The sequence below is a fragment of the Acanthochromis polyacanthus genome, chromosome 22 (assembly GCF_021347895.1).
Source record: "Acanthochromis polyacanthus isolate Apoly-LR-REF ecotype Palm Island chromosome 22, KAUST_Apoly_ChrSc, whole genome shotgun sequence".
Taxonomy (NCBI): domain Eukaryota; kingdom Metazoa; phylum Chordata; class Actinopteri; family Pomacentridae; genus Acanthochromis; species Acanthochromis polyacanthus.
Genome location: NC_067134.1, coordinates 17,878,076 through 17,891,618, shown reverse-complemented (window position 1 = coordinate 17,891,618; position 13,543 = coordinate 17,878,076). Strand labels below are relative to the sequence as shown.

The 13,543-nt window shown below is 40.3% G+C and overlaps 2 protein-coding genes across 2 annotated transcripts in view; one reads left to right on the top strand and one right to left on the bottom strand.

Annotated features, from left to right (window-relative positions):
* The first annotated feature begins 74 nt into the window (after positions 1-74).
* On the top strand, positions 75-3,916 carry harbi1 (harbinger transposase derived 1). Its single transcript, XM_022210334.2, has 7 exons — positions 75-152; positions 712-877; positions 948-1,150; positions 1,465-1,552; positions 1,643-1,850; positions 1,931-2,106; positions 2,868-3,916. The coding sequence occupies exons 2-7, from the start codon at positions 713-715 to the stop codon at positions 3,066-3,068; spliced, it is 1,041 nt and encodes a 346-aa protein (XP_022066026.1). The 5' UTR covers positions 75-152; position 712; the 3' UTR covers positions 3,069-3,916.
* A 544-nt stretch (positions 3,917-4,460) lies between these two features.
* Positions 4,461-13,543, bottom strand: part of creb3l1 (cAMP responsive element binding protein 3-like 1) — a 32,752-nt gene continuing 23,669 nt past the window's right edge. The window contains exons 7-13 of the mRNA XM_051943450.1: positions 12,700-12,846; positions 12,524-12,582; positions 10,518-10,586; positions 8,585-8,687; positions 7,875-8,025; positions 6,582-6,750; positions 4,461-6,503 (exon numbers count right to left, since the gene is read on the bottom strand). Coding sequence (XP_051799410.1) covers positions 6,467-6,503; positions 6,582-6,750; positions 7,875-8,025; positions 8,585-8,687; positions 10,518-10,586; positions 12,524-12,582; positions 12,700-12,846 — 735 coding nt within the window. The 3' untranslated portion in view covers positions 4,461-6,466. The remainder of the gene's footprint in view (positions 6,504-6,581; positions 6,751-7,874; positions 8,026-8,584; positions 8,688-10,517; positions 10,587-12,523; positions 12,583-12,699; positions 12,847-13,543) is intronic.

The following is a 13,543-nucleotide window of genomic DNA, read 5'->3' as shown; positions in this document are numbered from 1 at the left end:
CCTTCTTCATCTTTCCTTTTCGATGATCAAGGGGAGTCCACAAAAATCCCAACGCCTCTCAATGTGTCGAATCTGCGAACTCTGTCGCAAGTTAACGCGAGACTTTTCTGGGAATTGCTTTGGTTGACAAATGCTGCATTTCTTAACTAAAGGTGAGAGCATTGTCCTCAGTTACGCAAAAGTAATTGAACTACACAGTTGGTTCTATTTGCAGATGCCCCACTGCATGTTTTAGAATAATTTTCTTCAGAAGCAAATATAGGTAAAACTAAAAAAAACCTCCAATGCTAGCTAGCTAGCTAGCTAGTTAGCTTGTTGACTTGACTTCATTCAGTAATAGTAGTTCCAGTGTTGGTTAGGTTGAAAAAAAAAATCATTATTTTATATATCATCATCTTCAATGGAAGGTGTAAGTCTGCTTTAGCTCCACAGACATAATAAACTAAGTGATCAGGTCAGATCAGCATTCCTCATTCAATGCATGAATGTCATAAACATGCAGAATTCTTCAAGTAGCAACAGCTACAAAAGAATACTAAATAAGATTGTGAAAGTCTTTGAAAATATACGTTTTAAAATATTGCAATTAATATTTGGATGTAAAAATAGTAACAGGCTTTAGGCAAGGAGGGAAGTATTTATTCAAATGAGTGAAGTCTGTGTAATTATCATTTTTCTAATTCATTAAATAACATGTTTTCTGACCCACAGCATGGCCATCCCTATAGCCATCTTGGACTGCGATCTTCTCTTACATGGTCGAGGCCACAAAACTCTGGATCGCTTTGATCTGGACTCCGTCTCAGACAACACCCTCCTCACACAGTTTGGTTTCCCCAGAGACTTTATCTTGTATCTGGTGGAGCTACTCAGAGAGGCGAGTATACCCACGTTCTCAGTTTCTAGTTCAGTTTGACTGTCTTTCTGATATCTACATACACTCTCAGGCTCTCTGCAGGCGAACCCAGCGGTCCAGAGCCATCAGTCCTGAGGTCCAGGTGTTGGCTGCGTTGGGCTTCTACACATCTGGCTCCTTCCAGACGTCCATGGGGGATACGATAGGGATCAGTCAGGCGTCCATGTCCAGATGTGTGTCCAATGTGACCAGAGTGCTGGTGGAGAAAGCGCCCCAGTTCATTACCTTCAACGGGTGTGATATCCATGATGCTTTGCAGCTTTATGATGTGACTTTTGTCTTTTTATCATGCAGGGATTGTGAAAAAGTAGCAGGAAATATTGACCTCAAGAGGTGTTTAAATAAGAATCAAAAACAGCTTGTTAAGGATTCACTTGTGCATAATTAGGAAGTCCCAGGAATAGCACATTCCTGGGACTTCCTAATTAGCTATAGCTAATAAAAAATACTTCATTCTATGTGTGTTCTGCAATTTCTAATGAGAAAAAAGCATGCATTAGGCTTCATTAGTTTTGTACCTAACAGCAATCATAATGCTCTTCAAACAGAGATCCCTCCAGCAGACAGCAGTCGTTCCAGGAATTTCAGAGGGTGGCGGGATTTCCAGGAATTCTTGGGGTGCTGGACTGTGTTCAGGTTAGTTATATTACACTGCATGAACAGTTGATGATCAGTTTCCACACAAGGCAACTGATTTTCTTCATCTTCTCTACTCTTCGCCTCCAGGTTGCCATCAAAGCTCCAAACAGCGAAGACTCGTCGTATGTGAATAAAAAGGGCTTCCACTCTGTGGCCTGTCAGTTGGTTTGTGACGCTCGAGGATTGTTACTCAGCGCGGAGACGCACTGGCCAGGCGGGCTCCAAGACACCGTTGTTCTGGAACGATCTGCTCTGTACAAACAGCTGCAGGACACGGAGGAGGGCTGGCTGCTGGGTGAGAAGCGCGTTTGGCATCATTATTGGATTTAAATGTCAGTTTGTGGCATAGAGGTTACAGGTTTTGTGCTTCCTAAGGTGACGGTCGCTACCCTTTAAGGAAGTGGTTGATGACCCCGGTGGACTGCCCAGAATCCCCTGCGGAATTCCGGTACAATCTGGCCCATACAGCGACTCATGAGATCGTGGATAGAACCTTCAGAGCCATCCAGACCAGATTCAGATGTTTAGACGGCACTAAAGGATACCTGCAGGTATTCTATTCGACTGATAAATTAGCATTATTTTTGACCAATTATGTGTGTGATCCAATCAAGAATTCTCAGTAAATATTAGCATCATCATCAGCAATCATCCATCCATTATATATACACACTATCGATATATTACAGTAACGGGGGGGGGGGGGGGGGTCTAACCCAGCTGACTTAGTGTGAAGGCAGGGGTAACAGTCTATCTTAAAGAAAATATTAGAAGTTTTACTGATATATATGTATGGAATCACTACATATTTTTAGGATTTTTTTTAGGAAGATTTTTACTCATTTTTTGAAAATATTTACAAGAATTTTCTTGCTACATTTGGAGGATTTGTTTATTTTTTTAAATAAACCTTTTAAGGGAATTTTTTTAAGGAATTGTTGGAATTTTTTTCAAGGTTTTGCAAATTTTCAGAAATTTGGGGAAATTTTTTTTTGCTAAATTTTTGGATTTTTTTTCAGACAAGGAAGCGATATTTTTTGGTGCCTGTAAATGAGGACAAAAGGAGGGTTAAGTGCAATTAATATGTGTAATAATCATGTGTAGAGCAGGTCTCCAACCACAAACTCTTTCTACACTGCATTTGTTTTTTAGCCTGTGTGTACTATTGCCTTATATTGTTTGTTTTTAGTGCTGCTATACGGACCTTTTCTATTCTAACCTTTCCTTGTTAAAAACAGCAAATACTCTGGGTTTGTGACAGTAAAGTGAACAACGGGTACCTGCTGAGCCCTGTTGTCTCGCCTGTGTGCAGTATTCTCCAGAGAGGAGTTCGTCCATCCTGCTGGCCTGCTGCGTCCTCCACAACGCCTCGCTGCAGTCCGGATTAGATGCCTGGACTCTGGAGAGGACGGAGCCTCTGGAGCAGCCCAGCGGCCTCAAACAGAGACCGGAGGACCGCGACAGCCAGGCAGAGGACCTCCGAAAACAGCTCATACGCAAACATTTCAGCTGAGGTTACATCGGCGCCAAAGGAAGCGAGACTTTTCAAGACCGGGACCAGAAAGCACGCAGACACTGTGTTGCTGATGCAGTTTTTTAATATTTTGCTGGTTTCTACTCTACTGACTATACTAAGATAACATACTTGTATATGGAGGAACATGCAGGACGCTATACACCAAACCAAGACGACGACATGTCAAGACACATTTCAAATAACTCAACTACCCAGAAAGTGCGCGATTATTCTCTCAGGACATTCAATTTCTAATGGAGAGGTTGGAATAAACGAGCACCTTCTGGGTGTTTTACAGCGATTCAAACTGTGTGCAGCTGCTGTGTCATCCAGGTTTCTTTACAAGTGGAAAAATAAAAATAAAATAAAAAAATCACCCTCAATCCCCCCCCTTTTTTTTCCCCCTCTTATCCTCCCCAGAAATCCACTGCTTTCCCCGCCTTTTCCCCATTAGATTCCACAGGTTAAAATCTTGGACTATGTCACACAAAAAAAAAAAAAACAAGGCCCTTATTTACAACAACTGCACATTAAGTTGTCATTATTTATGTACACCGGTGTGTTCAGACTGTTGTGGGTGAAGAGAATGACAGGATGTTTGCAGTCACATGATTTTTTTTTTGTGTAAAATGAAAGAAAAAAGAGAAACATGTAAAATGAAACTGATACAAACAAGTAAGAAAAGCAGATGACCTGTGATAACTGTCACATCAAGATTTTGGAGGTTTTTTTTGGAGTCCGTTTTAGTAGCTTGAAGGAATATCATGACATGGAAAAAGTTTTTCTTGGGAGCACTGCTGTTTCTATTAGAATAGTGGTAAAGAAATACAGACTTTTTAATCAAATTGTGGAACTAGTGGTATTTCACTTCCTGGAATGTATTAGTCCCCTGATTGGCTTCATCAATATATACACACTTTCTACAAAACAGGAATAAATACAACATACACTGCTGCCGCATGAGGACGTTTAGAACACTGTTGATACGCTTCATCATACATTTATTTATTTTTTTGAGCCAAGAAACATCATCTTAAGGGTGTTTTTTATCGTTCGATTGCACAAAGTGAAGACGTTTTTAAATCCCGAAGGGACAAAATAAAGAGATTTTCATGCGGCAGCAGTGAAACATAAACACTGTATTACAGTTAAAAGACACAAACGGATCATGTCAAAGCTTTACACTCGATGAATGAGCATGCGAATGACACGCCATCACGTAAAGCTGCACATCATCCTAATTGCCGATACACAACATACAATTCCTTTTCCTGTTTTTTTTTTGCATAAAATAAATATGCTCTTTTTTGATGCTCAGAATATATTACAAGGTATATTTTTGTTTTTTTGAAACATTATTTTAAAAAAAAAACAGACAATAAGATAAACTAACTTTAAAACTTTATTTTTTTGTTGCATAAATTAAATATGCTCTTTTTTTCGATGCTGCAAATATATTACATATACAATTTATATTTCCATAAAAATACTTTTATGCCATGTTTCCCAACCTCCTTATGGTCCCTAGGTATGAAAATATGGTCCGCCCCACAGAAACAAAGCAGAATTTTGGTCAGAAGTGGAAGTGAAAAACTAGTTTTAACTTCAGAGACGGATTGAAAAAGTTGAAAAATAACATGTCTGGTTGGAAAAGTCAGACAAAAAGATTCTGCTAGGAGCGCATTTAATTGACAGATCTTCGTCAGGCGACTGCGGTGTCTCCAAACATAAACAAGTATGTGAAATAAAAGGTCTCGCACTGATAAATCCTCAACATTCATCCAATTTCCGATGACAAACGGGCAAAATGTCCCTTAGAAGGTCTCAGAAGACTGAGGCCAGACCTGATTTAAACAGACAGAGGAACATTTCCAGGTCTTCGAGCAACTTGAAGGCACTTTTAAAATGGCACAGTTTCCTTTTAAAATCATTTTCAAAACACCAGCATGTCTAGTTAGCAATACTAGCATGTTGTGCTCACATTTCAGTCAATTATCAAGCAAAAATGCCAATTCTTTTCTGGGCCCTGCTCCTCAAATGTAGGGATTTGCTACTTTTCTTCATCTTTCAGTCATTGGTGGGGCAATTTTTCACTCTTTTCTATGACAATACTGATGACCAAGATGAGTTAGTTGCAGCCCTTTGTTAATATATGTGATGGATTAAAAAATAAAGCACTGATCCAATGTAGAGCACCCAAAGCGCCTTGGAAGTAAAATACAAGCGCTGCATGCTAAAACTAGAATCCCACAGTGGAGGTCTATTAAGTTTCCATATTATACATTTAGGTCCTTGACCTCTTAACCCTCCTGTTGTCCTCATTTACAGGCGCCAAAAAAATATGGTTTCATTGTCCCCAAATTTCTGAAAATTTGCAAAACCTTCAGGAAGAAAATTCCAATAATTCCTTAAAAGTTTTATTTTTTAAAAAATCCCCCAAATGTGGCAAGAAAATTCTTATGAATATTTTCAAAAAATTTGTAAAAATCTTTAAAAAAAATCCTAAAAATATCTAAAGTGATTTTTATATAAATCAGTAAAACTTGTAATATTTTCTTTAAGAACATCCACATAAAAATCAACCAAAATACAGCGAATTTCGCTGGATTTTGGTTGATTTTTTTGTGGATGTTCTTAAAGAAACATTTTTAACATTTTTTTTCCCCCACTAAAAAATGTTCAAAGATTTCCCAAACATGTTGAAAATGTGGACATCGGAAATTTCACTGGGAAAATCTACATTTTTTCCCACATTTTCAAATTTTAAAACGGGTCAGTTTTGACCTGCAGGACAACAGGAGGGTTAAAGGTGTCGAACATTTCCCATAATGCTCCTCAGCTGCTGTGTTTGCTTTTTTGCCTGTTCTAACATAAGACTATTCTGTACACATGAGCATCATTTAAGAAGTTCATATCCGTCTGTTGTCTGAGTAACTGTCTGATCTAAGGAATTATTTTATTAAAATACATCAAATCTGTAAATTCTCACATTTCATTTAGAGCTTCTTTGATTAAGGTTTAATTTAGGCTACTATGTTTGCTTTAAATTGAGTCACATGACTTAGAAACTAAAGATTGAACAAGTTTGCTTCATGATAAGTTGGATATTTTAAATGATACCAGCTTTTTTAGTGCAGAAAAATTAAAAATTCCAACAAGGAGGTCCATTTAAAACCGATATTCAAGTATAACAGCGAAGTACAAGCAGGATACCACATGAGGAGGTTGGGAGGACCGCAGAGTCTCAAAGCTCATTAGAAGGGATGATGATGGATGGAGATAGGAGAGATGTAGACGCAGGTTTAGCTGGATATGAAGTTGGCTGATTTGAGCAATCCGGAGCATTTCAGGGCTTTTTAGGGGTGAGAAGTCATGTGAGGAGGGGTCAGGCTGTGTCAGAAAAACTCTGACACTCCGTCTGGTTTTGTTTGTCTAAAGAGAAGCAGAAAGACAGTGAATGTTTGCCATGTAGCGTGTGAATACGACAGCATGAAGGGAGTGAGTGTGTACCTCTGGTCTGATTTGGGCCCACTGGTCTGGTTGCTGTGGGCGTCAGCTGTGTAGCGGCTCGTCTGGATGTGAGAGTGTCCCTCTGATTGTAGCCTCTCCCCTTCTGAAGGTGTTAAACTCTCCTCCAGTGGAGACCCTTCGCTGTAGAAGAGAAGGCTGCGGGAACGGACTGCAACACACAAGCAGGATAATGTTAATTCCTGTGTGATTTGGACTGGAATGATTTGATATTTTAAACAAAACCCTTGAAATATCTGTGATATGCACATTAACGCTAGCCTAGCCCTGCTAGACCCATTTTCTGACGGCACAAGGGTCTAGGCACGCTCGACAGAGAGGGAGGCGGGCTAAAAGGTTGTCTATCAAATCACTCTGCAGCAATTGGGTAGGTATACAACCAATCAGCGCAACGAATAGGCTCCTAGAGCCCCGGAAATCAGAGGATACGGTAGTTCGATGAAGCCTTATTTATACAGTCAATGGGTGAAGCTCACGTATATTACAGACATGTTAACAGAAAGATTATTCAGAGTCGGTGCTAATGGAGCTCAACGACTGTTGTCGTTTTTGTTGTTGACCCTGGCAGAGAATTAAATTCGTTGCCGTGGGTTGTCTAGCGCGGCTAGGCTAGTTGTTTCCGGTTGTTTCTGTCAGAATCGTCGCGCCTCTGTCCTCACTTAGTTACGCCCGCCTTCTGACTCTACACTTCATGGTGATTGGTCCGGCCAGTTTTAGGAGCATCCAACCTCGAGCCTTATGGAGGGTAACTAGACCCACCCTGGCAGAGAATTTAATTTCTTTTCCGTGGGTTGTCTTGCGCGGCTAGGCCACATTAACGCATGAAATCTTCAACACTGCAGCTGATTCCTTGTATTTTACTGCAGGTTGTTGTGAACATTTTAGCCTCTGGGTGCCACCAGTGAAGCTTTAGACGATAACTTATAATCTTGCCATTTTTCTCCCCAGACAGTTGCAAAGAAATGCGGTCAATTTTAGACTGTTAGAGTCCATCAAACCTTTTCCTTCACCACTCAGAGGATGGTTGCTGGTAGTTTAATGTCTGGTTTCAGGAGGGCTTCCCCAGGGGTGTGTGGTTACAGGAAGTGAATTTATAGGAAAGTAGAATGCAGCGAGGAATCAAAGTCTAGACTTGTGTCCACTGTCTAAACTAGATTTGATAAAAATACTTTTGAGATCGACTGAGTTGTAAAAATATTAGGTTTCAGTACAAGTTTCCTTTCTAAAATGTGACGTCTCCTTGGTCATACACATTAAACATTTTTCTCGACCTACCCTGACTGGTGGCGTAGAGGTCCGCTGACGGAGAAGGATTTGAGGATGGGGAGGCGTGAGAGGAAGAGGCGGAGGTGTGAGTGAGCAAGGAGAGCGGGGAGAAGCAGGGGGAGAAGGAGCCCAACACCAGGACAAAACACAGGGCCACCATCTGCAAAGAGAGACAACAAAACACTCCGGTTGATACAGAATCATACAGAATGCTGCTCAGTGCTCTGATTTCTTCTTCCAGTTCTTGCAGCTTGTTGTTTGTAATGCTCATGAGGCACTGTGCTGGTGTAGAAGTTTGTAATCCTCCTTTATGCAGACAGCTTGAAGAGAAGCTTAAGGAATCTGGATGAACTGAATGCATCTCAAAGCTGTTTTGCTCCTACAGCGAGCAGAAGAAAACTGATGAATTTAATCTTTTCCCAGCTAAACATTGCTCAGTTGACAAGAATTTCATTTTGAATTCTAGTACAGAAAGTTTCAATACATAAACTACTGCTCAAAAGTTTGGGTTCACTTAGAAATGTCCTTATTTTTGAAAGAAAAGCTTTTTTTTTCCCAATGAAGATACCATACCTTGATTGGATCAAGACAATAGAGAATGTATCTGCGACTGTTAGACAGCGTTTCCTCTTTTTTGTCGCATTTAGTAAAAAAAAAAAAATAAAAAAAAAAAGTCACTGAGATAACAACTATTATATATCCACATGTATATATTTTACCATGAGGCAGGTTCCTGTTTGAGTTGAGGCCATTTTACAAGAACGAGGGACGACTTTCCCCGAAATCAGCGACTGAAACTTCTGGAGTTGCTGTAGGAGGGACCTGGAGAGAGAAACGGAGCAAAAGTAGATAAAACCGTGAATAGAGAGACAGGTAGTGCCTTAATTCCTGTTACATTACTATATTTGAATGTTGTCTTGCAGATGATCAAGTTTGGGATGCTTTCAGAGCTTTTGTTGGAAGGCTGATGATTTGCGTCCATCCACAGAGCATTCAGGAATTTGCCCTAGTTAATGAATGTTTGTGCCCATATCGTGCACACACATGGCTAAACCCTCCACCCACCACTAAGTACAGACATGCAGTTTATATTTCACCTAAAATCGACTTTGTCCCGCTGCAGCATTATCGGGTTTATCGTACTTCAAAGTAGACTGGAACCACCTGATTTACTGGTGCACTGACAGACAGCCAAAGCAAGCAAAGACTACAGGGGAGCCGAGTAGCAGAAACCACTAGAAAGCAGCACATCAGTGGGATCTGGAGAGCAGGGTTCTGATGGTATGCGCCGTCAGCGGCTGTAAGGACACAATCCAACCACTAAGTGGAGACAGAGAACCAGTTTCGTCCAAACACACTTTGAACCTGTGCTCAGAACGTCTGTAAAGCATTTGATAAGTAAGAAAATAAACCAAACAAGAAGCTGGTTGACCCATTAGTCAGATTCTCAGGCGGTTAAAGGAGTCAGTCAATCGCTACATCTGTTGTTTCAGATTTCCACACTGAAATCTGTGCCATGCTGCTGAATGTATCCAAGAGCCTGCCAGCTATAATAAACTCATATGGGATGATACTGACCAGCATCACTCACATGAGTCTTTGATGTAAAACCGCAGTGATTTACAGCTGAAGTTATTGCTGCTTAAAATACACAGCAGTCACAAAATAAATGTCACGCTGGTTGTCTGAGTGAGTGGACAGTGGAAAGGTTTTAATTAATGGATGAAATGTACATGAAATTGTGCTTGGAGCTAAGTGCTGTTTATTCTGGCTGGAGCTAGGCTAGCAGTTAGTCTTCGTGCTATTCTGAATCTGCCCGTCGACACACACATGAATTCATCACATTTTTTGAAGACAAACCTAACACAAAATTGAATAAAAGTTGAGATTATTTTTGTACAGCTAATTAACTCGCAGCACTGACCCAGTTTTGTGTGAACCAGACTCTGCGCGGAGAACAAAATGACCACTAATAACTGCATTTGAGGCATTCTTAGGAACTACAGGCTTAAATTTAGTCATTTCGTTTCTAGCCTTTTTTTAGACCCCGCACACACTCTGAACGTGCTGACTCATGTTTCCCAGTTTATGCCAACTCATTGTTCCTCCGTGTGGTGGTTTTAACATATTCATCGGTGTGTGTGTGTGTGTGTGTGTGGTGGGAAGGGAGGGGGCTGCCTTCCATGATGAAAGCTACAGTTAACTCGCCACTTTAATGACAGACCGAGGCTGCCACAGACAGACAGAGACAGACCCCCCTCCTCACCCGTCATCCCTCCACACCCACCCACCCACCCATCTAACCACCCACTCTGGGATAATAGCAGATTGGTTTCATATTGTTATAATAAAAGAGGAGAAAACTGCAGCTCGGTGAGTCGACCCTTTGCTTATAGAGGAAATCCAGCTTAGGTTTCTCAGTGGAGTGCTCATGAACTTCACATGCAGTAATAATAAGTCTTGAATCGGACTTTTTAACAATTATGCTGCTAATAATCTTCATTTTACTCGGACACAGCTGAGCAGCATGTACCAGGTTTACCAGGTGCTTCTAGTGATGATAATCCAAACATGATTGCATGAAGAGTGAGTGTGCGATTAGTGTTTGAAGTGAGCTGCTTCAGGCTGTGTGTCTGTTTCTAGAAGCCTCACCTGTTGGCAGTCTCCAGGTTTTCTACTTTCCTCCACAGGTCGCTGTTTTCTGACGTGTAACTCTCCACCCTGAAACAGACGCAGATTCTCCTTAATCTGTCCATTGACTCATCAGAAGCAGTATTTCTAATGAAGGCCAAAGTATCAAGAAATGACACAAACCACTGAGCATCAACGAGACAATTCCTCCCGCAACAAAAAACAAACTAGATGGAGAGGTAGCGCATTGCCAAAGGAAGAATCTCGTGAATGTTGGTGTGGATCGGCTTCACTCACATTTAAAATGGTGATATAATGAATTGGTGTTGGTGGAGGGCTGTTTGTTGATGCAAATTTGGGCCGCTGCAGCTCTACCTGAACTAAACAGGGTATGGCGCGCACGCAGCTTTGTCCTTGGAATTATATTATTTCAGTTTATTCTGTCCTCTCATGTCACTTTCTGAAGCAAAAAAAATTAAAGTTGTGCATCATCATAAAACCCATAGAACATAAAGGCCAAGCAGTACTGCACCGAAAAAACTCAAAATCTTACCAAGTCTGTTTCTTATTTTTTGTCAAAATGTCTCATCCCACTTGTTTTAAGAGAATTTCACTTATTGAAAGGCATTTCAGCAAAACGGAGGGACTTGTTTTAAGACAATGCATCTTAAATATCTTGTTAAATCAAACAATCTTGAAATTATCTTGTTTTCACCCTCCTGCGGGTCAAATTGAAATTTTACTTTTAAAAATGCAGTTAAAAATAAAAAAATCACAGTGAAAACTTCCACATTTTCAACATTTTTTGGTCAGAAAAAAGGAACGTTTAAAAAAACGTGTAAGCTAATATACCATTTAAATTCCCAGAGGATCATAATTTAAATCAAATATACACAAAAGATGAGACATCCTCTGCTTTCTTCTCCTCACCCCCTTTCTCTCTCGTCTCCCTGTCCGTCATCTCCTACTAATCCTATTGATCTCTATTATCAAAACTTAACATCTAGCTAATCCCTTTCCTTCATAATCCTGCTCCATCTCCTCTTATGTTTGAATGTGCCTCATTCATCCATATTCCTTTCAGCAAGGCGTCCTGCTGTTTTCTTTCAGAGGGATCATCCAATAATCCTGTCCTTACGTCAAAAGAAGAAACACAAAAGATGATATAAAGAGAAAGATGTCTGTTTCTACACATCTCCTCTTATCTTTGATTCGCTTTAAAAATACTGCACTTGGACACAGCTCTTACTTCAATCTCACCTCTCTCCATTTGTCCCCGTCAGGAGAGTAAGTGAATTTGGCCCATGCGTTCTGCAGGTTATTGGAGTTCCGCCATAGCAAAGAACAGCCATAATAAAGCACAGATGAGAGGCAAGACGTTTCTGCTAACTTTTGCTGTTGTTTAATGAATTAGAACACGCCGACGGGAGAGTAGTGCTGCTGAAATACATGCTGTAGGTGGTAAACGTTGATCAGGCCTGACCTCACAGCGACTCGCCTCCAGTTTAACCCTCGTCTGTTACCACACTCCGCTCCGAAGCAACTGGGGAAACCTCTAAATATAAAAAAAAAAAAAAAAGGAAGAAGACTGGCTCCTAACTGAACTGCTGCTGCCAAACTCACTTCAACATTACACAACACTATACTTTCTCTCTTTGGTCAGCTGAATTTTGTTTTTTTCAAGCGCAAAAACAGCATAAAAAGGCCAATGGTTGGAGACATCTCAGGGAAAACTTTAATAGCAAACATCGCTGCCTGCTGGACTCAAGTCAACACTCATAAATACATTGTTAGGTCAGAGAAGTTCATTTCAGAGATACTGCTGTGCAGGACTGGTACTAAAAGATCTCGATGTGTGTGTACAAGATGGCTCATTTTACAGCTCTGGATGCTCTTTTTGACTGCAGATATATTACTAAGACGATGGAAGGAATGAGGAAAGAAAGGGTTTGGAAGAACACAAAATGAAAGAAGTAAACAAAAGGGAATGGAAATGAATTAGAAAAAAGATATTTTCCAAGCCTTACTTTTTCTCCAGACATTCCACATATTCTTTTTTCTTTCTCCGACTCTCCTGAGCTGAGATCTGCATACAAAAACACACAAACAAACATGCTTATTAAAATGTTTTTGACTGTCAGCGCATATTTGGAGTCACCGATTCTGGAAAGTAGCTCAAGATTTAAAAAGGTGCAGCATTCACCTTGTTCTTAATCTTCCGCCGGACTCTCTTCAGTGCCTTCTCTTCACTTTTCGTGAGCGGAAGTTTGTTAGGGACTGGGTAACCCTCTGCAACCAGGGTCCTCTTCTCTTCTTCTGTCAACATAAGGGGTCCTGAACCCTGTAGTTTCTGTACAAAGACACGAGCACTTCATCAATGAATAATAATCAGAAATAGGTACGAGAACAACGATGTAGACCGTGGTTTCAAAGCAGAGCAGCTGTATTATTACTAAATTGAAAAAATTGCTGACCTACAACGATTCTGTTTAAACATTTCCATTATGGCTTCAGCACCAAAGTCTTGCATTCGGCACAAATGTTGAGAGAAAAGCTGCTGAATCAGACAGACAATGGTCAGACTCTGAATCATCAGACGTTCATTAAGTAGGCCCCATTTTATCAGCAAATTATAGGACTGATTAAACCCCAAGATGGAGGATTTATAGACCAGAATTCCAACTAAGCAGTTTGTAAAATCACCAAAGTAGAGAAGAGAACAAAGCGACAAAGAGCACATCATACAATTTAACACAATCTACTAAAGTGTATCGTATTTTCAAGCACTACATTATCCACATCATCTTTCTGATCACCTGTAATTTCACTGTTTTCCTTGATACTATCTGCACTTAAAGAATAGTTAGGCCTTCACACATGGATAGTTACAAAAGACATGTAATTTATATAGCACTTTTTAAGCTTGAACATGTTGTATTTTCCATGTATGCACCTCTGGAGAACATACAAAGTTGAACCCTCCTAATGTCTCTCCTCGACCTAAATTTGAAGCTAAATAAATTTCAGTAATTTAAATTCAGCTCATC